Below are 27,937 nucleotides of genomic sequence, written 5' to 3'. Positions count from 1 at the left end.
TGGAGGCAAGGCAAAAAGACCTGTGTCCAGGACACTAGTAACAGAGTGATTAAAACAAAGGAAAACAAGTCAATTACTAGGGGTTTTCATGGCCAGACAGATGTTCAGGCTGATGTCCCTCTGGCTCCTGGTAAACTTGCCACTGTTAGCACTAGTGACACAGCTGCAATGGAAACAAGAAGGAGTAAACAGGCCATAACTAGGTGGCTTTACAAAGGTAGCAGCAATTCTTTGAGCAAACTGCAACAAGAGGAAACTTGGAAGCTTCTCCTTCTGCTCAACTCCTGTTTATCCCACAGAACAGGACATGGTTTGCTTGGCTATTCATTACCAAACTAGAAGATTTAAAAAAAACTGCAGGCAGAAGGCCCACCGCACAAGCACTTTTTTATTGAAATCAGGAAGTCGTACAGGTACAGGCGTTGTACAAAAATCTAAGAAAGTAAATTTCCTAGCTTGACTCCAATAGTTTAAAACTGTGCATCTGGTTTTAAACATGTGACATTTCAGCAAAAGCTTGAAATGCTGCTGAGACATTACGTGTTTGTCTGCCTTGCCCTAAGTTCTGCATTACAGGAAAAGAGACAGACTAGGTTCTTGGTTAGGAGTCTAACAAGCGATTGGTGTCAGAGTTGTAGCTTATCTAACTTGCCCTCAGGAAAGCCAATGACTACCAAACAGTGAAGAATCCCACTATTTGTGCTCTGATATAGCTCTGTTGATTGCGTATTTACTCCTGGGTTGTGTGAGTGTACGTGTGTGTTTAAAAGAGATTGGCACTCAATTCTCAGACTTTTAAAATATTTCCTATGGTTAGCTTGCAAGCCAAGAAGAGGCAGAAAGCATAAAACTTCACCCTATGTACACACACACACCCCTTGCATTAAATCAATGTCAGTAAAATCCAGGAGGGTTCTTAGACTGCCACCACTTGACTTACAAAAATGGGGGGTGGGGGAAGTGCTGAATGTGTCTGTGGTAGGGTACACCTTGGTATTTCATTGTATAATTCACAGTACGAAAACTACTAGAACTCCACCTTAGCATGAAAGAGGGAAGTTTTTTTTAAAAAAAACAATTTTTGGACAATTACAAAGAGGTTTCAGTATTAAATTCTGCTCTTGTCCTCCTTCTCCTACTCGTTATAAAACCCAATCAATACGCAGCCACCATCACAATGTTAAAAATGCATTCAAGGTAGTCGGCTGGTGCCTTGAAACAGTACAGAAGTGCTCAAGAAGATAGTTTTCCTGCAAGCTGCAGACTGTACTGACAGTCAGTGTAGGACAGACACAGCATGAAAGAACAGCTTTGTCCTTGTGAAATGCACACTTGGCTTCCAGGGCACAGGCTGCTGCATCTCAAGAGGATGGAGAGCTGGGGTGCAACACATGGGAGGCTAGAACGCTCTCTGCAAGGCTCAGATGAACTGTGCCCTCAGAACAAGACGTGTTAGTTCATTCTTACTACTCCTCTGGCTTCTTGCCCCTACTGCTCCAATATTTGCTATATGCCTCCTGGAACATGTTTTTGCAGGGAATTTTGGCCTTCAGTTTGGTGCAGATAAGAAAAGAACCCCCCATCTTCCGATGAAGAGAGTAGGTCTCCTCTGGTGGAGGTACAAGCCGATGTTTCAGCATGACTGGGATTAAACCATGGATCTTTTCAGTGGTGCTTTGGTTGCCAAAATCAAAAGGTTCCTCAGACGCAAAAGCCTCTCCCAGGATGAGGACAGCATTTAAGTGGGCATCTTCCATTTCCTGCCCAAAAGGAAAGAGGCATAAATAACATCACTAACCATTTTAACCAAGAGGGAGGAAAAGGAGAAATGTTAGCATTTCTAACAGCAGCAGCACAGGAGAAAGACCTAGCTATACCCACAACAAAGGTAACCTCCAGCCCCCAGCAAGACTGATGAACATTTGGTTAACAGAGTTTCAAGCAACTAAACCTTCCAGAAGACCATCTGCGCAGTCATGAAATTTCAGAAGTCATCACCACCTGCAGGGTCTTGCTGGGGCACAGAATGAAGGACAGTGGGTTTAGGGCTAGCTGTATCATCATTATTGCTCCTGCTCCCCAAAGGGAGTGAGAAAACAAAAGCCAAAACCATTTTTGCCCTCTTCCCTCACCCTTATCAACAGGGCTTTCAGGGTGATTTTGGCTTTTACCACATCAAGAAACCTGGATAGGACCACAGACCCTCAACAAACTTATCTCTAGCCACCACTAAAATCAGACCCTTCTGCTCCATACCTTGACTTCATAGCCAGTGAGGAATTTCATTTCAATGGACTTCTTCAGTACTCTCTCTCTGTCCATGTCAGCAGCTGCCTTGATGACCTGAATAGGAAGAACACTTTCAGGAGAGCTAGGGGATGACTGAAAAATGTTTTGGAGTACAGGACTACTACGGAGGCTACAGGTACACATGCTGCCCGCTCCCTTCCTTGCCTCTGCTCTCATCTTCAGGGGTCTGCATGTTTGCCAGTTTAAAAGCTACTGGCAAAGAGAGACAGCTGCTGGCTCTCTGAAGCTCTTCCCAGTAGGGCTACGCATAGCCCAGAGAATGTAAGGGACATAAAAAAAAGCTTCACGAATCAAGCAGGCCCTCCCCCAACAAAACAGTAAAGCCAACTGTGAGAAGCTTTAGGTGACATCTGCTGGCCCCTGCAGCTCGATTTATCAAGTGCAGAACATGGTGATTATGAAGGAAGCACATACAACTTCACATTAAATTTATAAGTCTGTAAGCAAGCTAGAAACCACAGGAAGAGACAGTGAACAGGACAAGCAAATTCCTGCATACCCGCATGTAAAAATCACTGAATTGAGTGCTTTGATATGCTCTGCTGCCCGAGTCTCCCAGGAAGCAACATTACAGTTTGCCACATTTGTCATCTAATTTAAACATCCAAACTCAAATAGCCAGAGACTTGCAGCAGACATACAGAAGGCTACAGTAAGGGATGAAGCAGGACCGGAGATCTCTTTCTTGCCTCCAGCCCTGTTTCCCTCCACACCAGAGTTGATTCAAGTACAAAGTGATACAGCTAACAGATAAGCACAAGTTTGCAAATACTCCAAGCCCCTCAGTGCAGCACTCTGGGGCACACTGCAAGTCCTCACCTCTATGTAGACATCTGTGAACTTCTCATCAAACCCTCGTGTTGCTCCAAAGTCCAACAGGGCCACCTAGAAATGGACAAACCTATCTGTGTTACAGTGTCAACCACTCAAGTACAGCCAGACCTTAAAATGACTCTGGCTGTCTTCAGGAAGCTCAGCTGGCTGGAGAGTCTTTCCACTGCAGCTCGGCTTCCCCCTAACTCCTTTATTTCCTGACAGCAGCACAAACATTCACACTAGTACAGGGCAGAGGAGGTATGGCCTATGCTCACATTGTCACACCTGCTCAGCTGGTAATTCCTCTCAGGCTTTCTGTGTGGGGACAGAGCAGCACAGACCTCAGGGATGAACAAGCAATTCTATCTGACCTGCAGGGTGCAAGCAGCCAAACCAACAAGCAGGACATCTGTAATTGCTTCCCCAGGCACTCGTATCTTCAGCACAGCACAAAACAAGAGCATTCAAGTAAAGAGTCCTTGGCTCAGGAGTGCCCTGGTAGAACACTGCCAGCTGCAACTTCCCACTGACCAGCTTCAAAACAGATCCCAGGCTAAGGAAGTAGCTGTGACTGGATCTAAGGCCAAAGACAGGCAGCCAGCCAGGGTGACAGGAGCCCTGCTCTCCCACCCCAGATCATGTTAGAACAAGTGGCAAACAGACAGGTTTCAGCTGTCCTACCTGCCCAAAGCTCAAGGACAGGATTCAGAGAATCTCAGTAAGGACTCACTAAATTCTGAGAGTGGGGAATAATCAAAAGCTGGTGAAAACCAGCTCTTGTAGAGGCAGAACAGCGGCTGTTTGGGCTTACCTTGTGCAACTGTGGGTCATAGAAGAAGTTTGACCAGTTTGGGTCAGTCTGCATGTACCTGAACTCAAACAGCTCCCGTAGACACAGGACCAGGATGTTGTGACAGATCTTGAAAAGCAAGGAGAGAAAGAAGCAAGTCAGGAGGGCAGCAAGGCCTAGTCACACATGTAATCTGCAGCAGGCATTAGCAAACTGGGAACACATCACCACACTGGCAGGAACTACGTGCTTCATGCTGCAAAACTCCTGGAGAGGTGAGAGAGCACCTCTCAGCAACTTCCTGCCCATGGGAACATCCTTAGCAGACAGCCCAAGTGCCATGCAAGTTTTACATCAGCCTGAGCTGTAGTTCGTATCGGCCCCTGCATGTGCCTCCAGAGAGGCTTGCTACCCTGTACCTAGCAGCTGAGAACAGCAGGCTTCAGGGGTCATCCAACTGCATGTGTTACTTGTGTCCTGGTCCTGCCTTTTACCTTCCCAGCTTTGACTATGCAGCTGGTTGTTGGTTTGAGAGCAAAGGAACATCTTCACAGTGCAAAGAAGTATCCACAAGCAGAGGTGGGGGAGCCCAGCAGAGCATCACAGCCTACCTGGGTGGAAAGTCCTGCAGGATCCTAGCCAAAATGAAGCCAATGCAGCTCAGAGGAAATGAGGTGCAGTTCCAGGGCATTTTAAGTTAAAGACCCAAAGAAGCTAAAGAGTCTGTTCCTTTAAAGCTGCCAAACAATGTACAGAGCTAGGTTCAGACCCATTACTGAGCCCTAGGGGTCTTCATTAGATACAGCACTGTACTCCTTGGCCAAGTCTTTTGCTGGGCTCAGCACTCACCCAGCTTGAGGGAAAAGCAACAGACTTACACCTTGGGACTGACAGGCATGGGGGAAGCAAGAGTAGCAGTCCCTGAAGAACCCACTGCTGAATTACATATTACAGCAGCGCTTTTCTGTGAGGATACTTAAACTGGAGCCTGTTCAGCAGAACTGCCAGCCTCATTCTGCCCCACTTCAGCTTCTGCAAAGCAGAGTGAAACATCATATCCAAGAGGGAGGGAAGAGAGCACCAAATGCCAGCCAGACCCTGCTACAGGACACTGCTATTTGGGTCAGAAGGCAGTGGGTCAGCCAGGCCAGTCACTTACAGGAAAGCAGGGCTGCTCCTGCAGCAGCGCCCCACCTCACAGCCTTTTAAAAGCAGTCCTGGTGATACAGCAGCTCATCGGAGGGGACAAGCCCTAAGAACAGACAGCTCAGGGGTCACGGGCAGCCAGCTCTGGCACAGCTTCAAGTCAGTACGGTGCTGAGATCTGTTTATCCAGAGGAACATACCTCTGCCCTCTTCCCTAGTGACCTGCTAACAGCTGACAGTTCACACCAAGACACAACCCCCCCACCCCCAAAAATCCAAATACCAGGACAGTTATTTCTGCCACTAGAGCAGCTGCTTGTCCCACCACAGCACTCCAATCCCTTGCTATATTCAGCACCACCGCCTACCCATTCCCGCATCCCCCCTCCTGTTTACTGAGAGGTACTTTTCCAGCAGCCCTGTACAGCACAGGTCAGTCCCACAGGAGGAGATGACACCCAAACACTTGCAGAAAGGCAGGAGATGATTCTGCACTCCTGCCCAAAAGAGCAACTGCAAAACAAGACCCCTCTCCCCTAGCTGACAATCCCTCCCAGTGTTAAGGTCAGAGAGAAACAGGGCATCTAGGAATAACACAGCTAGGCCACCTCCCCTTCAGCCACCTTTGCCATCCAGCCCCTCCCTGCTGAATGCTGGCACCTGCAAGGCCTACACCAGCCTGAGGAGACTGCAACAGCACTGCCAGATTCCCTACGCAGAGATCTGAGAGGCTCCAGACAGTCCCTGACTCCAGCCCTGCTTTGCACTGCTCAGGGTTTGCCCTTTCACAAAGCATCCCCTGATCTACCAGTCACCAGGCAGGCCGAGCATGCTGCTCTGAGCGAGGGGAGAAGGAAGACCACCCCACAGTACCTCATTTCGGATCTCCTGGCTCAGCCCTACAGCTTGATCCAAGGGGAAGCCTGACACCAGCTCTGTGGTCAGGACATGCTTGCTGCACAGCTCATCCACTACTCTTGGGACATAAAAGAAGGGGTGGTCTTTCAGCAGCTCCCTGGGGGACAGAGAAAGGAGAGGAAAAGGTTAGAAGCCCTGAGAACAGCCGGGCCTCTCCGCAACACCCCACGCAACACAGACCCCTTCACGCCACCTCTCCCCACGCCCTGGCTGAGGCTGCCAGGAGACATTTTCCTCAGCAGTTACAGTAGGGATCAAGTCACCAGAAACCACACCAGTGACTTACAGCTGCTCCCGGCTCCTGAGGTCACATCTCCTGCCAGAGCAGTGATATCAGGAGGGCTCCAGGCCAGTACCTCAAGGGCCACTGGGCTCTTTTGCTCACTTTGCTCCAGGGTCAGACTACACACACGGAAGAAACAGGCCTTTTCCAAGAGGAGCAATGCCACAGAGGGACAGGAGGGACATCCAGCCTCCAGCAGCTCTCCCTCATCTAGCCCTCAGGTAAAAACAACCTGGACCCCACTGCTACAGCAAGCCAGGGGAGCAGGCAGTGCTGGTGGTGATAACTGCTGTAAGAGCACTGAACTGAAAAACCTCCTAAAGGATGGGACAAGCTTACGACGGGCTGACGTAAGAGTACACAAAACAGCACTGCAACCTGGCCTCAAGAGTTACTGCAGTACCCTCACATGTGGTAAAACAGGCTCACACAGAAGTAGAGAGGATATGTTATCATGTTTTAGCTGACTGAAAATATACCTGGCTGAGACAAGGTGGCAATTCGAGGGGACAGCTCAGGCCACAAACACACCCTTCCCCCGTGCTACATCTCAGGGCATGGCATTCACTGTCCCTGAAGTTAAGCAACCACTCCTGCATTTCTCACACACACACACAGATGGGAGGAAGTTGAAGGCAATGGTGTGAACATACTGGAATTTCCTTGCACAGGCAGCTTCTCTCTGGTAGTCACACTCCAGGGCCAGCTCTCTGCTCAGGACTTCAATCAAATGCTCAGGGAACAAACCTGGAAGTCAAACAGCAGACAGTAGGCTTAGAAAAAAGGAGCCCCTCAGGCCAAACTTTCCACAGCTGCAGCTGAGGAGCAACCTGCTATCCAGCCAACTCTGAGCTGAAGAGTACAAGGGACCCCAGAGCACCAAAGCGTATTTCCAACTAGATACAGGTTCTGCAGGTAATCCCAGGCCAAGGCTACGCAGCTGCTCCTAAAGCAAGGTACATCCACACCCTTCTTGTACAGCAGGGCTCTGTCCTCCCCTAACTCCCACCCCACAGCCCAAGCTATTCCTGGTGGTGATATGGCTGTGCAGACAGACAAACCAAGGAGCAGAAGCACCCAAACACTAGCCTGGGCAAAAGCAGCAAAAAAAAAAAAAAGGCTCCAAACCATATCTGCCTACACCTGGGAGCAGGCACTGCCAGGCAGAAACAGCATGACTAAGACAGGGAACTGCAGCAGCACGTAGCCAGGACCTGAGTTGCCAAGTCCGGTCTTCTCAGTCTTCGAATTGGAAAACCAATCTACTTGGGCCAGACACTGCTGGGACCGCAGCAGCCTCTGCAGGGCCCTGCCCAGCCACCACAGAGAACAGTCCCAGGTTTTGTCAGCACCCAGCCTGATTTTAAAGCTGTATGTGTACAGTTGCATTAGGATTTACAGCTGTTGCAGGTAGATATTTGGAAAAAGGAATAGCAAGTCCTCCATTCCCTGTGGGAAAAGGGACTTATCCGTGTGCTGGGGCACTAAGCAAGCTCCAAGTCTGAAAGTTCTCCACCTCTCCAAATTCTGACTGGGAAAAACAGAGAACAACTAGGAAGAACAGAGATTGGCAGGCAGGAAACATGGAGAAGAATGAGTTCTGCCAAATGTACCAAAAAATAACGGGGACAAAGCAAGACTACCTAACCTGAACACTGCCCATGCTTCATGCCTAGAAAACCAAAGGTGAGTGTACCCAGACACTTTATACTTTGCCAAGAGTCCCTATGGGTCCTTCACTATAAAGAGTGCACAGAGACAAGCGCACATTACTCGGGCAGGTGCATGCATATACATGGCCAGGAAAAACCAAAACACAGGTATACTTCCCACCCCACTGAGTGGGCACTGGAGCAGGCACGTGCCCAGCAAAGGCAGTGGCAGCTCTGCAGCAGGAGAGGGGAGCAGAGCATGGCCCTGCACCCACTTGCCCACATCCACTACCTCTCCTGCCTTCTGCAGGAGATCTGCTCCTGGGCAGACTCAGCAATTCTTAAGTCCTTTTCACTGTTTCCTCGAGGTTGTTTCCTCCTTCCAGTCTATGGAGAGAAGTGTGCAACACGCTGCTTGAAAGGGGTTGGCAGAACTCAACACGCGCCAGCGGGAACACAGGGCCTGTCAAGGGTCTCTGTCTTTTTACCTTCAGGGAGAATATTGCTCATGCTCAGGACAGTCATCAGGTTGTTAACATCACTGTTGATGCTCTGGGCAACTCCGGGGTACTGCAGGACAGAATGGAGAGGGCAGTGTTGAGACTAGATGACCCAGTTGTAGAGAGCAAGATAAAAATGCCTTGCAGCTCAATATCCACTGCCACCCCCCTGCCCCAGCACAGCCACCTACAGCCTGGCCACGAACCAGGGCATACCTCAGTGACACACCCCTCCTCTAAAAGCTTATTTAAAGCCTAGCATCTAAAACAGGAGACAGGCTAAGACATAGCTCCTTAAGACCAGAATGGCCTGTTCAGGTTCTCTGACGAGGACTCTTCCAGCACATGAAAGGTTCTCAGACACACAAATCTCAGGACAGAGGTGGCAGTCAGTCATTTCCCTACCACAGCTGATAGGACATGCCACTGATAGCCCTAGAGCATTTCATCTACAGCAGGCAGGGCAAACAATAAGGACCCAGCCCAGTCCTGGCAAAGGTACCTCCTTTTCTTTCTCACCTTGTCTGTCAAGAAGGGAACCAGCCTATACTGCTGTGGGACAGAACGTGTGCTGATGCTACAGGGTTAACTTTCCATTGCTTTTACCTTGGCCTAACTTCAGAGAGTACTTTGCACACAAATGGCTTGAGAAGATGATACCAATACCCATCCATACCACTCCTGAAGTCTCCCCACTTTACAAAAAACACCAACCAGATGACCAACTTTGCCTGGGATCCTGCTCAGTCAGCAAGGGATCTCACTCCTTTGGATTATAAACCGTGTTGTACACAGGACAGACTTAATTTTCACAAGAAGCTGGGAGGGGACACAGCCAGGACAGCTGACCCAAACTAGCCAAAGGGGTATTCTATACCATATGACGTCATGCTCAGTATATAAGGGGGGGAGCTGGCTGGGGAGGAGGGGTTGCTGCTCAGGGACAGGGTGGGCATTGAGCTCTGGCCAGTGAGCAAATGGTATTGTGTATCACCTGCTTTGTATATTCTTTTATTAGTATCATTGTTATTTTCCTCTCCCTTTGCTGTCCCAGTAAACTGTCTTTATCCCAACCCACAGGTTTTACCTTTTTCTTCTGATCCTCCTCCCCATCCCACCAGGGAAGGGAAGAGCAAGCGAGCGGCCGTGTGGTGCTTAGTTGCCAGCTGGGGCTAAACCATGCCATCTGTCTAGCAGTAAACATACTTATGCAGCTCCCATGCCCTTTTATGGGGCACAGACAAGAGACAAGGCTGGTCTGTAAAGCCCACCTGGATTTTCATGGCAACTTCTTTCCCATTTTTCAAGCGTGCCAGGTGAACCTGACCAATCGAAGCAGCAGCAAAGGGGCGTTCTTCAAAGGACTCCAGCTGATCTCTCCAGTTGGGGCCAAGATCGTTGTTCAGAGTTTTCTACAAATAGAAAGCATCAGGATATGGGAAGCAAAGATTTAAGATTTTCATTATTGGAAATCACGTTCCTCTAAGGCAACTCACACAGCCTACAGCAGTTCTGAGTACCTATACCCTGCTTTCTAGATTATCCTCCCTTCCACATCATTGCACAGCATCGCAAGGAACGGTCCAGCCAGCAGTGCTCCCCCAGCATTAAACAGATGCTGATTGGATCTGTGTGAGGCTCTGTTGCTCTGGCCTAGAGGACAGGGATCTTGAGCACAAATACCACTGCCTTAGCAATACAAAAGTCCCCCTTCTGGTGCCACTTGTTGTCTTCCAGAAAATGAGCAAGGAGTTAGATATGTCTCCTCTTTCATCATGCTGCCAAGCTGAACAGAAGCAATCCAGGCATACAAGAGTGACTTTCTTTAAGGCAATATTGACAATTAAACATCACAGCCTGCTTTAACAGCTTTTTTGCTACATTGCCAGACTGCCATATTTAAGTTCTGGCTCTGCTCAGTGTCTTTCAGAAGATAAGTAGTGCTGGCAATTCCTTTTGCATCATCCTTCACATCTTAATTTACAGAGGGAAGTAGAGAGAAAGAGAGAACACATACTTTGGGGAAAGCAAACTTAGTTCGCTTCATTCTGGCTCTTCTTGATGGTGGGTTAGATGTAACCAAAAAATTAAGGACGAAGTTGCTGTTAATTTTCCATCAGACTAAGGCTTATAAATCTGTTTCTAAAATGGGATGTAGGTACTTCTAGATACTGGCTTAACATCCATGAGAAAGACAAGAGAGAGGAAACAGAAGTGGAGGCTACATTCAACAAGATCCTAAAATCATATTTGTATGCTGTTCCATCAGCATAGTCTTGGGACATAGAAAACCCTCACATTTTTCCCCTCTGTCTAGAGCTGAGCTTCAATGTTTTCAAGAGAAAAAGGCAGCACACAATTGAGATACGGAATCAGATGTCACCCACAATTGAAAATACACAACATTTATTGAAAGAACACTGTTAAAAATACCCATCCACTTCCCTTACTGGGGTATGTCCCAGGTGACATTTATCTTGTTATTGTCCCTCCTCCCCTAATAAGCAGGAAGGAATATTCCTCACCATCATCTGCTTTATCGGCATGAAGTCAGCACTCTGACGTACACGCTCAAAAATCCTTTGGAGATGGGGGTTGATGAAGGCATCATCTGCCAAGGGAAAAGCACACAGCAGTCAGCGCAGGCACTGCATTCTCCAGATCATCTGCAGCACACAAAGAAACATGCACCTGCATTCAGACAAGCCAGGTTGTCCTGCCCCCAAGCACACCCCAGTGAAGGCTTTGGAAATAACTCTAGTTCAGAAACTCTGCATACCCAGAAGCAGCACCCAAGGCACACCTCCTGAGGCATCACACCTTTAGAAATGATACAAACAAAAGTCCTGTGCACAAGTAGCAAAATAAAAAGCTACTCCTTCCTTTTCACTCTTGCAAAAAACCTGCGTATTACCCAAACGACTCCTAAGCTACCCTGCTGCTGTAGCAGAAGAAAGTTTCTCTGCATCCTCTTCGAATTACCAAGGGAAAGACAAAGTATGAATACACTAGAAGGCATGTTCAGAATTTTTTTATACTTTGGAATCAAGCATCAGTTGTCACAGTGCTCCCTGGCTTTGTCCAGCAGCACTCCCAAGAGCAGCGGGCAGCTCCGCACAGCACAGAGGCTTTTGATGTGATGGCAGGTTGCACAAACCCAAGAGCAGAGTGCTCTGCACAAGCCTCTGTCATCCACCAGCCCATCTTCTCGTTGAGAGCAGTACAGCATTCAGGTCTAGGAGATGCCACTGGAAACCTCTGGAGAGTCATCCCAACGCTCCCAGGTTCATAGCGTGGTTTAATCCAGTTCATTCTAAGGGGCAGTAGCTTTTCTAGAAAGTTGTACAATGGTAAAACACCACTTACGCAAGTACTGAATTCTTAGAGGAATCAAAATTCAGCATCTGCTACTGTAAACAACTACCCAAATGCAAAGCAACTACAAGTGGGCAGAAGACGACAGCTGACCCAAAAGTTATTTTAAGAGTCAGAAGGATTTAGCAAGGAAGTATTTACACTCATAAGAAAAAGGAGGGGTAGGGGCATCTTGACAGATTAGTCTTCTCCTTTGAGCAAAGGCTTCTACAGAGAAAAGCCACCAGTTCTGGCAAACTTTTCATTTCATAAAGGCTCATGGAGGAATTAGATTTATCTGCTGCTCACCCAACACTGGAAACAAGTCCAGGCTGCCAGCCTTAATCTTGAGAATCCAACCTGCATGTGCGCTTATGACATTCAAATAAAAATCTATCATTCCTCTGCATTTGCAGATGCACGCAACACTAAGTCTATCCCAGGAAACAAGAAAAACAGCTACCTTAAGAGCACTGTCCTGGGAAGAGGGGTGGAAAGGAATGGCGAGAAAGAGATACATAATGCAGAAACATGACATTAGCACTCAGTATTGTTTAGAAATTCCCACCAAAGCCATGAGCAGCATTTATAAAGTACTAACAAAACCCCACTATGGAATCAGCAGGAGTTTTTAAGAGGAGTTCCATTTCTGTCACTGCAAGTCAGAGATTAACAGGCTTTGCAGGAACAGCAAGTAAAACCCCCGTTGTGACATTGCAACCCCACAAGGCAGCTAGGCATTGCATTTGTGTGCGCATTACAAACACTGAAAGAAATTTCGGGTCTATCATCAACGCTGTATCACTGCCAAGCCTCTGAACGTTATAAAAACTATTCTCAGGGGTATGTGAAAGTATTAGCCATCATGCTGTAACATGATAACCAGCACCTCCTAGGATGACTGTGCAGAAAGAGAATGGACCTCACTAAAAAGTGACTCCTGCTCTTAGAAGCCGTTTGTGTCAAGGTATTGGGGTCTGACAGAGGCATTTAGGATCAGCTGCTGTTATTTTGCTTATTGCTAACATTGAAAAAAACTCACAGGGTATTTCAACCTTTAGTCCGAGAGGGCATTCTTAACTGGGGCTGCTTGACCACCACCGCTTTGTTCACTAGTGCAACGCCAAATAGCCAAGAAACCTGCAAGTCCAGATTGACTGTACAGAAACTCAGCAGCAACGTTAAAAATCAGTCATGCTGCGGAGGCAACTCTGACAAAACGAGGCTTACAACACGCTGACGAACAAGGTTATACGTCTTTGTGGTAAACTGATGAGGCCTTACCAGAATGAAACACGAAGCCAAGAGTCAAGGCAGGGCACTCAACTGGCAAATGCAGCTGCCTTTCCAACATTTTCCAGAGCACACGCACCAGAACACAGGATGACTTGGGGCCCTTGGCATCCTCTCTGTGCACGTCCCTGACAAATCCACTGACTCCCAGCAGCAGACATCAGGGTTTTTAAGGACACTTTTGTAACTTCTGGGTAGTTTAGCTCACAGGTCCTCAGCTGCACCTTGGACAAGGCAACACAGAGCCCCTGTGCTCAATTAGCACACATCCCTTTTAAGTGAAGAAGCCAATTCAAACTACCAGGCCACAGAGAAGCCCATAGAGCGGCAGGAACTGTGTGAAGCCCTCCTGTCCAAACAGCCAGCCCAAGAACCGGATACTCCGCGCTGTTGGAAGCATCTAGCTTATTTCACCACGACTGTCCCTCAGCAAGGTTACTGGAGCCTGTGCTCTTGCCAGGCATTGCAGCACTCCACGCACTCGTCACAAGAGTCAAATGAGGGCTGGGCAGCGCCACTGAGGTTGCTAAAGGCTTGTATGTTCTTGACACCCAAGTGAAGTCAACCAGCAAGTGTTTGACACTCCTGCCAGAGCTCAGTAACATTAGGAGACAGCAGGCAAGTGACAAAAATCCAGAGCATTTCTGCTCATCAGAGCTGGCCTTTCACAGCTATTCCCTCTTCACTCACATCGTAGCCTAGGGCAGCTGTGACCAGGCTCTAGGCACACATCAGGTGCAACTCAGTAGTGTCCTGAGAATTTTAAATTAATCCCCACCTATGGTAGGCAAGTTAACTTCAAAGCTGATTTCCAGACACAGCTGGCTCACCCCACGTCCCAGAGGCACTGGCCACAGAAAGCAAGGAGCACCAGAGCTTCTCCTGGACCTGCACTGTGAACCACCAGTCATTGGCACCTGGCAGTTTCTAGAGGGTGAGAAAACAGCATATGGGTGGCAGCCTTTGAGATGGCAGCTGCTGCCTCCCACCTAGCTTTGTTAATGTTGCCATCAGCCTGGCACGCACCTAAAAATAAGTGATTAGCAAATGAAGAACGATGAAATGCCACAATCAGGACTCTCTGGAACAGAGAGCTGGTCTTGCTTTATTGGCTAGCCCAAGTTATTTAGTACAATACCAGATCCAGCCTCATCAGTCAACACCTACAAAAATTCAAGGAGAAGCACAAGCCAAGCAAGCTGAGTACTTCAAGCACTCAGACACTGACTTAGTTTCAGTGACATCTTGAAAGCTATTTCCAGACAAGTGTAACAGCTATTTTTGGCTAGTTCTTTCCTTCCCTATCAAGTTGGGCAGGAAGGCGAAGTGGACAGGTCCAGATAAGGTTTGAATTCGGCACACCTGTTATCTTCCAGGAGCAACCTAACAGTTCAGTGCAGGCACTGATGTCACTCATGCCTTCACCTGTGATCACTGACTTCAGAGCCTGATGAAGTAAGTACCAGTTTGAAGTCTCCTCAAGATAAAATAAGTGTTTTATACTTGATAAGATTATCAGCTGTACTGGCCTTTCCACAAAGCTTCAGTGCCAAAGCATGTAAACCATAAACATGCTGTAATGGGAGAGGGCTGTGGATATAACCTTGACCACTTTTAGTGAACAAAGAACAGGCTCATGTTCTTGTCATCGTCCTCCTCCTTTCTAGCAGGACACCCATGTACAGAGTGTGATACAGCTCTGCTTCTCAACAATTGCTTTTAACCCAGGCATTAAAATTCATAGAGAGCATGACCTCATTTTCAACCAATTTCACTTGTGTGCCTGACACAATAGGGGCATTGGGAAAGTTGTGTTATACGGTGCACACATCTAGTTATTTCTTACTGGGATTAGACTGAACTGAATCAAACATATCTCCATCACTGCTCTCACATGAGAAAGCCAGTTATCGAGTGAATGTGGAGAGACTAGACACCGATTCCAAAGAGCTGACCACGTATCACAAGTAATCAACTGCCCCGGCTGGCAGCACTGCTAGGGAAGATAGCTGAGGACCTGTGCCACCACTTACCCTGAATGCTTAACATCTGTCCCAGCTTCAGTGCTGCTCCCCGGACCTTGCACAAGGTTCTCACGATTCTTTCTGCATTGGCCTCTGACAGGAACGGACTGGAATCCATCACCGCTTTCTTTCCTGAGGAGAGAAAGTATACGGATGAAGGGCACCCTTACCTCAGTGAGCTCAATCCATTGTGTTAGTCCACATTCAACAGATTTACTCTTCCCCAGAGAAATCAAACTAGGGCTACACTCAGCACCTTCACTGCAACCCAGGGGCACGGACTGCACTTGGACACACGTTTCTTGTTCTGACTTTGACCTTGCTAGCTTAAGGGCCGAGAGCAGCAAGTCACAGCAGCGCAGACATCCACGGAGGCTGTGCAAACTGTCCAGGATCCTGGGAATTTTGGTGCTTGAACTCGCTGGGCCAGCTAGCTCAGCCTAAAACACCACATAAATGTCTCCCGAGCCCCACACCATAGGATGCAGCATAACCATAGCCTCAGAAGAGTAGGGTTGAGCCACAGCAAGAAGAAATTGTCAAAAGCTTTGACAGCACACTGAGATAGACTGAGAACACGCTGGCACTTCTTAGGGTGGGAGCAGGGATTCACACCAGTGCCAAGCCTCCTTTCTCATACCCAGTAATTCTTGCCCAAAACAGATTCATAAACACACACTGCTGTGCAATTGCACATCCAGAGTGCGCGCTAGGCATTTGTAGAGAGCAAACACAACTTTCGCATCTCCAAGTCTACAATAACATTCTTTTCTAATCAAACTGAAATTTACTGTCTCCTGATGCACCAGCAAAACAAACTCTCCCAACACCATAACCCCAAAACACCATGGCTGCATACAGCATTTTCAAAAAGCAGCAGATGGCTAAGTCTGTGATGAGGTTAATCAAGCTAGTCAAATTCAGGGAGGCTGGAGATAGTGCTCACAGAAGCCCAGCAGGAGCTCTCATCTGTGATACCATGCTGCTCTTGGACAATTGTGCTAGAGGAGAAATTAATTCCCATCTTCAAGATTGCCAACCTTTCTCCCTTTTTCATCCTCACACATGCACAGCGTTCCTCACCATGTTCTTATGGGCAGCTTGCTACTGAGAAAGATGCCTCCTTTAGAGAGAAGAACATCTCAATACAGTTAGTCACTTGTTCTGACTGCATGTACAGGCAGTGCAGGGAGGAGGCCAAACCTTTCTGTCCTTACTTCCTACCAGCAGTCATGCATTAGCTTGCACAGAACAAGACCCAAAATCTACATACTCAAACACACACATTCCCGTCCCCCAGAAAAGGTAAAGCCTGATGTCTGACAGGCTCACTAACTAATCATTGCAGCCAGCTACACACCAGTGCCACAGCCCCAAGTATGCAATGTGATTTTTGTGTGGCATAAGAAGCACTTCCTTTCCACTTTTTTTAAGGGCAGAGGTAAGGAGGAGGGAAGGAGACCCTGACTCAATTTTGTGCTCCCTGTGAGAGAAGCCACCCAAAACTCTTCTTCCAGGTGAGAAGGAAGGAGACCCTGACTCAATTTTGTGCTCCCTGTGAGAGAAGCAACCCAAAACTCCTCCCAGTAGAGCATGGACAGAAGGGGCAGGCAGGCACCCGCCAACCACTTCTCTTGGGACTGCAGCTCAGCTCCTGCTGCTGGAGAGCCAAGCAAGAGGAAGGTCAGGTCATACAGCCAAGCTGCAGGGCCCACAGCTGGTATGCCCATCTTGGAGCTACAGCTTCCCCCCCCCGCAACACTTCAGAGGAAAGGGTACAAAGGACAAAATAGCTGAAGCCCACATATACAACAGGCAGGGTCCAAAAAGGCATGGCAGCTGCAACAGCCCTGAAGATCTCAAGCAAATGGAAGTTAATGGTGTGTCCCCTAGTGCCTACAGCAGCAAGAGATCCTCTCCATCTCCAGCTCGCTCTCAGGAAGGTATACAGAGGGAGCTCAGGCTGGCCAGGGGACAGGAGAAAGAACCAAGCATCAGACTGAAGTAGCTGCTGGCTAAACTGTGGTGACTCACACAACTTGGTACAACCTTAAGGCACTAAGCATATTACTGATCTGACAGACACCCTTCGGCCCCAGCAAGCAGCTGGCTTGCTTACAAAGCTTTCTGTAGAGAAGTGATGCCACTGAACTCTCCACTAGCAGTGCACAGAGGATGCCAAACACTGCCCTTCCCTGTCCTTCAGCCTCTCCTTTCCTTTACCTGTTTTGTGGGAGAGCAGCAAGATGGCACTGCATGTGGGACATCATCTGTCTGTCCAAATCCCTGTCCCAAGTAAAGAATGTGCATGAGAGAGGAATAAAAACACCGGGAGGGAGTACACAGGACAGCTATACTGCTCTTGAGAGCAGGATGCAGAGAAGCAAGAGGGGTGCAGAAATCACCATTTGCACCACACACAGCAATCCTCAGAGGACATTTTCCTCCGGATCCTGGATGTAAGGAATCTGAGAGGTTGAATAGGTAGAGCTGCCTAGGGCAGAAGGATGTGGCTTAGCCCACTTGAAAAGCTGGCTCTGGATAGCGGAGTGCTTGGAGCCATCTAACAGAGCTCTGGCTCTCAACTGTCCCATCAGGAAAATTCTGTGTCTTTAGCAATGATGAGTCAATGAACCCTTGAATGAGCTCTGACATACAGACACACAGGAGCTAGGGAAACCACCGAGACAAAGCCTTACCATCCTTCACACCAACTGCACACCCAAACATCCTCCTTTGAGTCTGCAGCAGAATAAAGGAGTTGGTTAATGATTAAAATCTCCTCCAGAAGCCAATGAACCCTGACAACTTTAAAAGAGTCTTATCAGACACACAGGCACTCCCCATCCTCTTCTCCTGGTGTGCTTCCCACTGAAGTCAAGCCCACATGGGCACTACCTGAGCACCAGGCAACCCAACAGCACGTGATCACCTGTTGCTTGTTTATGTACTTTGCTAAAAGTGGGCATGAACAAGAAGGTGATTTGAAAGTGAGAGTCAAAAGCAGGATTATGTAAATGGCAAGTGAAGAAAAAACAGAGAAAACAGGCATAGGCTTCCAAGGCTAGGTGGAAAGGAAGTAGGGATAAAACCCAGCACAAGTTCATGAAAAAAATATGCCAATTTTCAGTAAATTAACATTTTCTCCAAAGACTGCTGGTACTTTTTGATGCTACAAACAATTTCTTCCCCATCTTAAGATCACAAAGTTGGGGGTTTTTTACTTACTTCATCAGGGAAAGAAAAAAAAAAGGCAAATAGAAGTCACATCTAAAGCTGTGGCAACAAGGAGACTTCAGAAGTGAATGCTCCTGCAGCCATGGTGCCTGGAGCCTGTCAGCTCTTCCACAGCAGAGGCAGCAGGCAGATGCCCTCGGGAGTGCTCGACCCACATCTTTCTTTCCAAATCCAGAATCTGCATGAACCCTTCCAAATCTGTGTGCATCTCACAGCTGTATCACTGCTTTTCCACCTCCTTTGCTACTGTCAAATGGAGAACTAGCCACTGGACTTTGCATGTATTTGTTTTTAGGACCATCTACCACACAAACTTTGGGCCAAGGGAAGGGTCAAGAACATAGCCTAAGCACTTGGGACTGAAAACTCAAGGAGATTGCATTATTCCTTTTCATAAGGAAACAACTCTACATTCAAACCCAGGCCAGCTGCCAGCCCTTCAGGGCTCTGCCCAGCCTGGCATTTGCACAGTGCCTAGTGGAACGGCCCAATATAGGTCATTAATAAGTTACGAAGTTGACCTTGAACCCAGAGTCTCTTTACTAGTAATGGCAGCTATTTATCTGGGCGCTCTCATTTTTATTCCTGGAAATTTATTCTACCCTCCCATTCCCACCCCGTGTCAGCCTTGCACTTTAGATACACACTCTAAATACTGAGACTGCCATCAAGGTCACTGCTGACCAAGGAGGTTATTTTTAATTAGCTACGTCAGCCTACCAAGAAAATTCCCACTGGAAATCAAGTACAGCCATCCATTTTTTAAAAAAATAAGATGAACCAAATCACTTAAAGAACTTAAAGAGGGCAGCATTAGGCCCTCAAGCCCTTCAAAAAAAAGAAAAAACCAAACTGCATCTACTCACAGGAATTTGACAGTGAAGAATTTATGTCCAGGACATCAGGCTCAGATGGAGAAGGGAGAAATTCACAAACACTTGCACCAGACTTTTTGTTCTAGGATAAACCCCTTAAGTGAATTGTTTATGGAAACAGAGACAATCAGAGGCAGAGAGAGAAGGGCCCTGCAGCTACTAAACAAGGATGGGGAAATTGAGCAGGAAGAGACAGATCAGCACTAGCACAGTTGCTAGAGAAGATGCAGGAGAGCAGGCACCTGTAATTCCTCCATTTGACAACAGCAATGGAAAGAAGCATAAGCCAGGATACTAGGATCACTTATAGCTCAGGAGTTTCTGGCTTGTGGTTTTGTGACTGAACAAACAGTGTTTCTAGATCCATTTTAAAGGTGTGAAGACACTTTCATTTGTACTGACTGGACAAGAAGAGGGTAACCAAGAGAAGGCTCTTTCCTGTCACTCCTGGATGCCAGCAAGAGCGTGAAATTCTTTGGCATGCCTTTGGGCACATACACATCCCACTTGTTTAAGTTTGAAGTGCCAAGATGTTATATTAATAATGCAGCAGTGGGGAGAGAAAAGACATCCTCTACCAGCTTCCAGAGAACAGGACAGTATGTCATTCTCAGAGACAAGTCTTAGCCTGAGCTTATGGTGCTGGCAGCCAGAAAACTTGGACACAAATGCCTCAAAGCTGAAGTCATGAAAGGGGTGCAGAGGTATTTTTAAAGAAATGTAGAGGTCCCTATATCAAGAGGTTCCCCTAAGAACACCTAAGGCTGGTACTGCCAGAAGAACAGTAAGAAAATGGGATCTTGGACTCAAAACTGTGTACATATCCTCTGCCACACATTTCTGCAGGAGCAGAGCCCATGGAGGGAGTTCTCATCCATGGAGCCTTACCCATCACTATAAAATCCTGTGGAATACACATCCAAAAACACTAGCTAGAGGCTGCAGCTGAGTCACCCAGACTTTCCTCTGGCCTTGGCCCAAGAAGTTCCAAGAGAGTACGAGGGCTGAAATAGTCTTTTACTTCTGCCGCACCTCCACGCTTGCCGCTCTTGGCCCATTTGCAGTCCCACTACCCTTCTCCTTTCCAGTGTAACCACTGCTCCACGCTCTCATCTAAGCAGACACGACAGCAAGAGGGGAAGCAAGAACAAAAGCAAGACAACTAAAAATAAAAGACAGGTCATTTTCTAACTCTCTTGCCTAGGATCGAAGTCAGCAGTTCTCATTGCGTTATTCTTTAACCTAGGTTTGTTCAAGAAAATTAATCTTCCCAAAGCATGACTCAGACTGTAGAGCAGGCTTCTGGCACCAAGTTACACTTATACAGGAAAATAATGGTTTCCCTAGCAAGAAGAAAAAAGTCTAAAAGGTGCAATTCCTTTATTGCAAGGAAAAAAGTGTCTGTTGCCCTCTAAAAGGAAAAAAATAAGTAATCCTTTCTCATGCTGTAAGGAAGAGAAACAAAGCTTATGTTTTTCCCTCAAATTTCATAGCTCTGCAGGCTCATGTTTTCACTTTGGGGTGTGCCCAATTAGAAAATAATCTGGCAAGCAGAGAAATATCAACAGTTGTGCAATTCCTCTTCAGTTAAAAGCAAAGCAAATCATCAGCTTCCAGCAGGTATGAACAACCTGTCAAATATCACAAGCGCTGAAAGCAAGAGCCTTTAAATATCCTCTCCAGGATGGGCCATGTTTACTTGAATACATGCTTTTAAATCAAAGCAAAGAAACCCACCCAGCCTCAAACACCTCAGGTCATGGAGAAAAACAACAACTCTTTGCCAAAGATCCTTTTTCTCTGCTGGGCTGCTCTGCATTGCCTAGTCCTACAGGGAATACAAAGACACAAGTATTAACAAGTAGTGTCCTGGGTGGCACACAAACCCCACCTTACCCTTGTCCCCCCACCAACTGGAAAGGTGTTTCATCTGCTGGGGTGTTGGGTTTGGGGTTTTGTTAGTTGGTTTTTTTAGGGTTCTCCCCCCCTGCAAATTTTTTCAATTTTCAGCTACTCCAGTACCTCCTGGAATAGAGGTTCACACTATCTCAGTCTCCATCCTTCCCCCACCCCCAAAGAAGAGCAGGAGAAGACACAAACTGGCCTTGTAGTAGAATACTACTGGCCACAGAGTAAAATTACAAAGGACCCAGCAGTTGTCATTATCTCAAAACAATGCTTCTGAACCAGGAACGATTTGACTTCATTTTTACTTCTAGCTGCAAGTGCTTAACCCTTTCATCAGTTCCCTCCAGGCACTGGAAATAATCTAAACACACAAACATATTAGCCAAACCAGAGAGACCAGCTGAAGACCAAACAGCCTGCAATAACTTAAAGAACTTCACATTCTGCAGTATCCCAAAGCTTTACCTTGATAAGAAACAAGTGAATGGAGCCATAAGCTTCAGAGTAATCTCATGTTTTCTAGGAAAGAGCACCATTTACTTTGTATGCCTTAAACCATTCACCCACACACAACCATTTGGTGCCACCACATTTTACCAACATATAAGCTTAGAAGAAAGCCACCCTGACATGGTCAGGTACAACTTGGGAACATTTTACCTCCAACTTCAAACAAGCTGGGAAGGAAACAGGATCAGGTCGATTTGCACAGCACAGCCTTTTGACCTGTTATGAGAATCCTTTAGAAGGTGGCAAAATATAGACACTGGAAGCAGGTAACTGTCATTTAACATGTACATAAAGTGTTTTGTCTCTCTTTTAAAAAGAGAGCAGCCATCCTCCACGTTCCTCCTAGGCAAGGGCATCCTTAAATTTCAAACAGACTGCAACCACTAACAAAGTTTTCAGATATACGGGTTCATCTGAAGATTCTGTACAGATAGAACTACATGGTTTCACTCTGCAGCTTAAAAAAAAAAATGTTAGGCCAAGACAATCCAAGAATAGGCAAGGGATAGTATTCAAACTCAGGGGTGGCTGTGGGAAAGTAAACTGTACAAATTATGCTGGCATAAACTCATTCTCTCGCATATACCTCTGACCTCTGTCTATGTAGTGAGGCTGTGGTGTACTTAGCTAGGAGAAGAGTCTGGAGGTGGAGAAGGATTATGTTAAAAGTAATAGAACTACCCACATTCCCCTGTTACTCTGACTGCCTTGCTGTCCCAGCTTTCAAAAGAATAAAATCTTACAAATGCAGATGAACTGTGTCTAGGGGGAAAAAAAAAGAAAAAAAAAGAGGAGAAAAAAAAAAAAGAATAAGGGTGTAGAAAGGGCTTACCATTGCGTTCCTCAGATCTAAGGCTCTTCTTTGCAACTTCTGCCAATGCCCCAATGCCAAGACCAACGGCTAGTCCTTTAAAATAAGAAGAAAAAGACCCAGGTCAGAATGAAAAAAACAGAGGCATTTTTTGTAATTAAAATTAAGCCATGTGGTCAAATGCACAGCAGCAAAACAGCTTTATTAGAACACCCTGGCTTTTGCAATGGAGTCATCTTCAAGTTTGATGCTGAACATTTTTCTCCTGCGCTTCTTCAGCCCAGCATGCCAGCCAGGCATCATAGGCTAGGCCAGCCTGGGATGTCTGGCTTTTTTAAAGCATGTCAACAAGGCTACTCCAAGCTCTGTGCTCTGGCCTAGGTCCTGCTGTAGACTCAAACTGGGGAGTTCAGAAGAAAAGAAGAAAAAAAAAACAAATCTCACAAACATGGTTCTCAAAGTACAATTCTCAGAAAAGAACAGGATCCCCCTCACCCCCTACCATGCCACCACAGCAGGGAGAAGCAAAACTGTATTTAGATGAAGCGACTGCCAGTAGAGCTCAAGGCTCTGTGACCCTACTCTAAGCACTCAGGTTTATTTGTGCCCATCAGCTGTCTGACTTCCATGTGCTCATTGACTATGATGAACAGAAACATGTTTTTTCCCAAGGCCCACCTTATGCAAGCAGTGTTGTAACCTGCAATTCCAAGGAGCTGCGCTGGGGAGTAACCCTGCATAGCAACGCTAAGACCACGAGACCAAACACCAGCACTCCACATGCGCTATCACCCTTGCAAGCAGTGAATTCTAGAGTGTTGTCTCTCAGCCACAGGTTAAGCTACGACTACAAAGGAAGCGTTATCTGTCTCCACTAACCTGACAAAAGCCTCTGAAGATTAAATAAGACACTGATCTAATCATGCAGTAATCCATACTACCAAAGGTCTCATTGCCTTCCCAATTTCAAAATATTTATTTTTCTAGATAATAAATGACACAAGCAACCAGAACCACTGATGCTCCTTCACATCTCCTCAGCCATAGTGCATCCCACATTGCCTTATTCCCACGCTGCTAGCGGTACTGGGTGTGCATGTTTTCCAAGCGCCCCAAACCCTCCTTGAGGCGCTACGGGACAGTTTCCCAAGTACAGCATAATACAGAAATCTACATTCAGAAAAAACATTAAAAAAACATTCACAGGATGCCATGATTTTAACATTATAATACTTACATTAAAAAACCCTGAAATAATTTTTGGAGGGTTGTTTTTTGGGGTTTTTTTTGGTAAGTTTTCCGCATTTTCTGCAAGTTTTCCTATGGAGCGGCAGCACTTAAATGCCAAATTTAAGCCTAAAGAAGTCTGCTGTTACTAGCTAACTTGTGCAAACCCTCCAATAGTGCCAAGCCACACATGACCACTGAGCAAGGCTTTTGCACCAGAAATCCAGAGATTTTATTAGCTGAACAAAACAAGAAAGATATCCCTAGACTCCACAGGAAAGAAGCAAAGAGACTTTTCAAACACAGCATAAACAATACCTATGAAAATGCTGATACACAGTCATCTCCAAACAGATCCCACAGGCGAGACAGTAACTTGGAACAGAAAGTACTGGGAGTCAGACAGGAAGCCAATGAAGACAGATATTTCATCAACAAATGTTATTTTTTAGACTGAATACCACTCACGAAGCACTTGTATTGGCCTTGATCCCACTTTCACCACCTCCAAAGCAATGCTCCCCATCAGAAATCAGCTTAGTCATTATGAAAGGTAGACTGAACTGGTCTGGCAGTAATTGGTTCCAAATTAAATACATTGCATCTTCTAAAGGCTCTACGTTCACTACTGAGACTTACTACCTAAAAAAACCATTATCTGAACAGCTTGTGTTTTACATCAGTGTACGCAAGATCAGACTCCAAACAAGTGTGTCTTACCTCTTCTCTCATGGCCATACACAGCTGAGCATCTGAACTAAACCATATATGGTAGGCTACACTAAGAAAAAGACTTCTGTTACAATAGTTCCTCTTAGAATTTGCTCACTGCTCCGCTCTGTCCAATTTCCTAGAAAATTAACTCCAATCATCAGTCAACAACGGCTTCAAGTAAGCTGAAGCCAGGCAAAACCAAGTTCATTCTTAAACCCCTGCTAAGGTTTAAAGATCTGGAGTTTAAGCAAAGGCTTCAAGCATCTTCACACAAATCACAGTGCGTAGCAGGGCATTTAGATCAGGGCATTTTATGTAAGTGCAACGCAGCATTCCCACATCAAACGTTCAGTAACTACCCAGAAACATCTCAGGGCACATGCAGCCCTGCTCTAAAAGTGGTAGCAGGAGGGTAGATAATACTCTTGGGACTGCGCAGGACCATACGTGTTCTAGGTGTCTGCTGCTTCTTAGCAATCAAGCCTGAAAAAATGCAGTCAGTTGTATATGTAATCTTCTATCACCAAGAAACAGGTGACAATTCGCAGTTTTGTTTCTCAAAGGAATGCGAAAACTTGGCCCTTTCCCTGAATGTCCAGGGCTTAGAAAAAGCTGCCATTTTTCAGAAGTCTCAGTTGCTCATGTTATTCCTTTGTTCTTACCAAGTTATTATCAGAAGAACTATGAAATTGGGGAATTAAATAACGGGCTAAATTCCTCATGGCTCTAACTCCATCCACTAACCCCAGTGCTAGGTATCACTCTGACCCTGAACCTCAAGAACGTCTTTCTTTCTCCTTTACCAACCTGAATTTCATTCACTGTGGCGTTTGGAGCACACACAGCTCACACAGCAAAAACCCAGTGTGGAAAACTTCACCTTTTCTCATCTTACAAACCAGACTAACACTAAGGTTCAGAAGGGAAGTACCAGACAGGAGGGCTCAGAGCCTCACCACTCCTTTCCTGAAATGCCCCCCAGGCCTATTTGCACACCCACTCATCTGAAAGGCCATGGTCTAGGCACATTTTATTTGAACACAAATAATGCTGTGTACTGGGTCTGGCTGAGATAGGAGTTATTTTTCTTCATAGCAGCTTGTATCATGCTGTATGTTGGATTTGTGACTACAAGCGTTGATAACACACCTATGTTTTAGCCATTGCTGGACAGTGTTTGCACAGCATCAAGGCTTTTTCTTTTTCCCACTCTGTCCCCACAATGAGTAGGCTGGGGGTGGGCAAGAGGCTGGGAGGAAACACAGCCAGGACAGCCGATCCAAATCCATCAAAGGGATATCCATACCGTACAACACCATGCTCTGCAATAGAAGCTTGGAGAAAGGAGGATGAAGGGGGGACATTTGGGGTTATGGTGTTTGCCTTCCCAAGTAACTGCTACAGATGCTGAGGCTTCCCGAGAAGTGGCTGGACATCTGCCTGCCAACAGGGAGTAGTGAATGAATTCCTCTTGATGCTTTACTTTCACATGGAGCTTTCCTTCACCAATTAAACTGTCTTTATCTCAACTCCCAAGTTTTCTCACTTTTGCCCTTCCTATTCCATACTGCTGTGGGAGGAAACAAGTGAGTATGGGGCTTAACTGCCAGCCAAGGTCAAGCCACCACATGGTGCCAGCCATTCACCTGTTACCAGGAACGAGTTATCCCTCCAAAGAAACCACTGTAGAAAAGGGCTGTAGAAAAGCACTCCTCCTCTGGGCTGCTAGTCTACTGACCTTGCACAAGTCACTCCTGATGTCCTTCATTTTCCTTCTCTGCAGGATGAGTATCTCCTCCAAGATTAATAATTTTGGGACAATTTTCAGCATCACTGAACAGCCACAGTTCAGCACCTTGGAAAATAACATCCCCGAGCACCTCTAGAAAGTCACACTCCTGCATTTTGCACTTTACACAGATTATTTCAGGCCTGCAAAATGCCACTTGGTTTTATACCAGCAGAGTGCCTCTTCAGACATTTTCCAGGCACCTCCAGCACCCGTTACACTTCAAACCAAGCCCATCGAGAGCTGATCTGGAATCAGTTTTGTTCAGGAAGAATCCTCTTGCTCAGCAACTGACACAACAAAACAAACAGGAGACTGAATGGGCTGTTATCATCCTGCTCAGCCTGCCAAGCGCAGGGGTGGGCGAGACTCTCCCTTGGAGCGGCCTGAGCCCTGGCTTTGGTCACGTCAAACACTGCAAGCACCACCCAGAACACACTGCAAGCTGCAGATAGTTGTGCATTGATTTCCACTAGTTTTCTAAGCATTAAATGCTCACCAGAAGAAAGCCACACTCACTTGTTACTCACGTGACAATCTGAATCCTGTAGCTGTCAGTCCTGTGTATACTTTAATAAGAGGCTCACTTTTTTTTTCTTTCAAAATTGCTTCAATCACATTAGAGCTAGACTTCACTGCAAGCTTCCCGAATTTTCTTTATTGCAAAAAGATCTTATTATGTCATTAAAATAATAAACTTATAAACCAGGAATATGATTAAGGGAGACAAACTGCTTAGAAAAGTCAAATGATGCAAGGAAGGGAGAATGGAAATAAAGATCAAGAAATGTGTGGGTGGAACTGATGACCCATCAGGCTACAAAACAAGTACGGAACAAAAAACTGCAGAAAAATCTGTTTTACCAATTCCAATCCTCAGAAGCAAAAAATAAAATAAAATAAACAAAGAAAAATCAAGGATGATATTTAGTACTATAAATACAGCTACCAGCAGTCACTCCAGCAGCCACAAGAAGCATACAAAAATACATATAAAGGACAAAGAAGTTCAGTAAAGGATCTTGTGCTGATTACAGAGAAACATTAGCTCAGTATTACATGCAAGCTTTAGAGAAAATGATCTTCAATCTTTCCAGCAAAGTGTTCTTTGATCCCAGAAGAGGTGAGAAGCCAGGCAAACTCTGCAGTCCAAGTATTTCTGCCTCCTGTTACTAATTTGTCCATCACCCACCAGAGTGCCTGAACACCACAGCCAAGAGATCAACATTCCCTATAACATTGCGGGGGGGGGGGAAACGGACAAAAAACCCATGTGAAGACAGGAGGAGGAATGATTCAAGTGTGAACAGTTTCATGCTAATAGCATGGGAATTCAGCTATCTGAACCCCAGGAATAGTTACATGAACTCTGTTTTTGACCTACTCAACATCCTTCCATCTTGTCCAAATCTAAAATGATGATGTTCTAATATGGAAACAAAGAAAAAAGTGGGTTTTATCCCACCAAGGAAAGACAGAGTCAAATACTAGTTTGACTGGTGTGGAGGTGGTAGAGGAAGAATTCCCCTCCACTATTATGTTTCCCACAATGATTTCCTGAGGTCTTCAAATGAAGATGGCACCCCAAAGCACACAAAAAACAAAACTGCACACAAAAAGCTTACTTCATCTAAGCTACACTCCCTCACAGATATGGAGCAGCCTCCTGCCCTCAATTACTTTCAAGGCAATGCAAAGAGGCAGCTGGTAGAGCAGGAAATAATCACACCCCCCATCCCTGCCATCCTCTATTTAATTCTGATCATTTGAATGTCCTAGG

At 46.3% G+C, this 27,937-nt stretch overlaps 1 protein-coding gene across 2 annotated transcripts in view; it reads right to left on the bottom strand.

Annotated features, from left to right (window-relative positions):
- Nucleotides 1-367: 367 nt before the first annotated feature.
- Nucleotides 368-27,937, bottom strand: part of COQ8A (coenzyme Q8A) — a 47,587-nt gene continuing 20,017 nt past the window's right edge. For both annotated transcript variants that reach the window (XM_054820856.1, XM_054820857.1), the window contains exons 5-15: nt 22,449-22,523; nt 15,096-15,218; nt 10,941-11,026; nt 9,687-9,827; nt 8,404-8,485; nt 6,917-7,010; nt 5,936-6,077; nt 3,938-4,045; nt 3,130-3,195; nt 2,257-2,343; nt 368-1,760 (exon numbers count right to left, since the gene is read on the bottom strand). In XM_054820856.1, coding sequence (XP_054676831.1) covers nt 1,467-1,760; nt 2,257-2,343; nt 3,130-3,195; nt 3,938-4,045; nt 5,936-6,077; nt 6,917-7,010; nt 8,404-8,485; nt 9,687-9,827; nt 10,941-11,026; nt 15,096-15,218; nt 22,449-22,523 — 1,298 coding nt within the window. In that variant the 3' untranslated portion in view covers nt 368-1,466. The remainder of the gene's footprint in view (nt 1,761-2,256; nt 2,344-3,129; nt 3,196-3,937; nt 4,046-5,935; nt 6,078-6,916; nt 7,011-8,403; nt 8,486-9,686; nt 9,828-10,940; nt 11,027-15,095; nt 15,219-22,448; nt 22,524-27,937) is intronic.

The sequence above is a fragment of the Grus americana genome, chromosome 3 (genome assembly GCF_028858705.1).
Source record: "Grus americana isolate bGruAme1 chromosome 3, bGruAme1.mat, whole genome shotgun sequence".
Taxonomy (NCBI): domain Eukaryota; kingdom Metazoa; phylum Chordata; class Aves; order Gruiformes; family Gruidae; genus Grus; species Grus americana.
The sequence above is the reverse complement of the archived record's forward strand: the minus strand, read 5'-3'. Positions and strand labels throughout refer to the sequence as shown.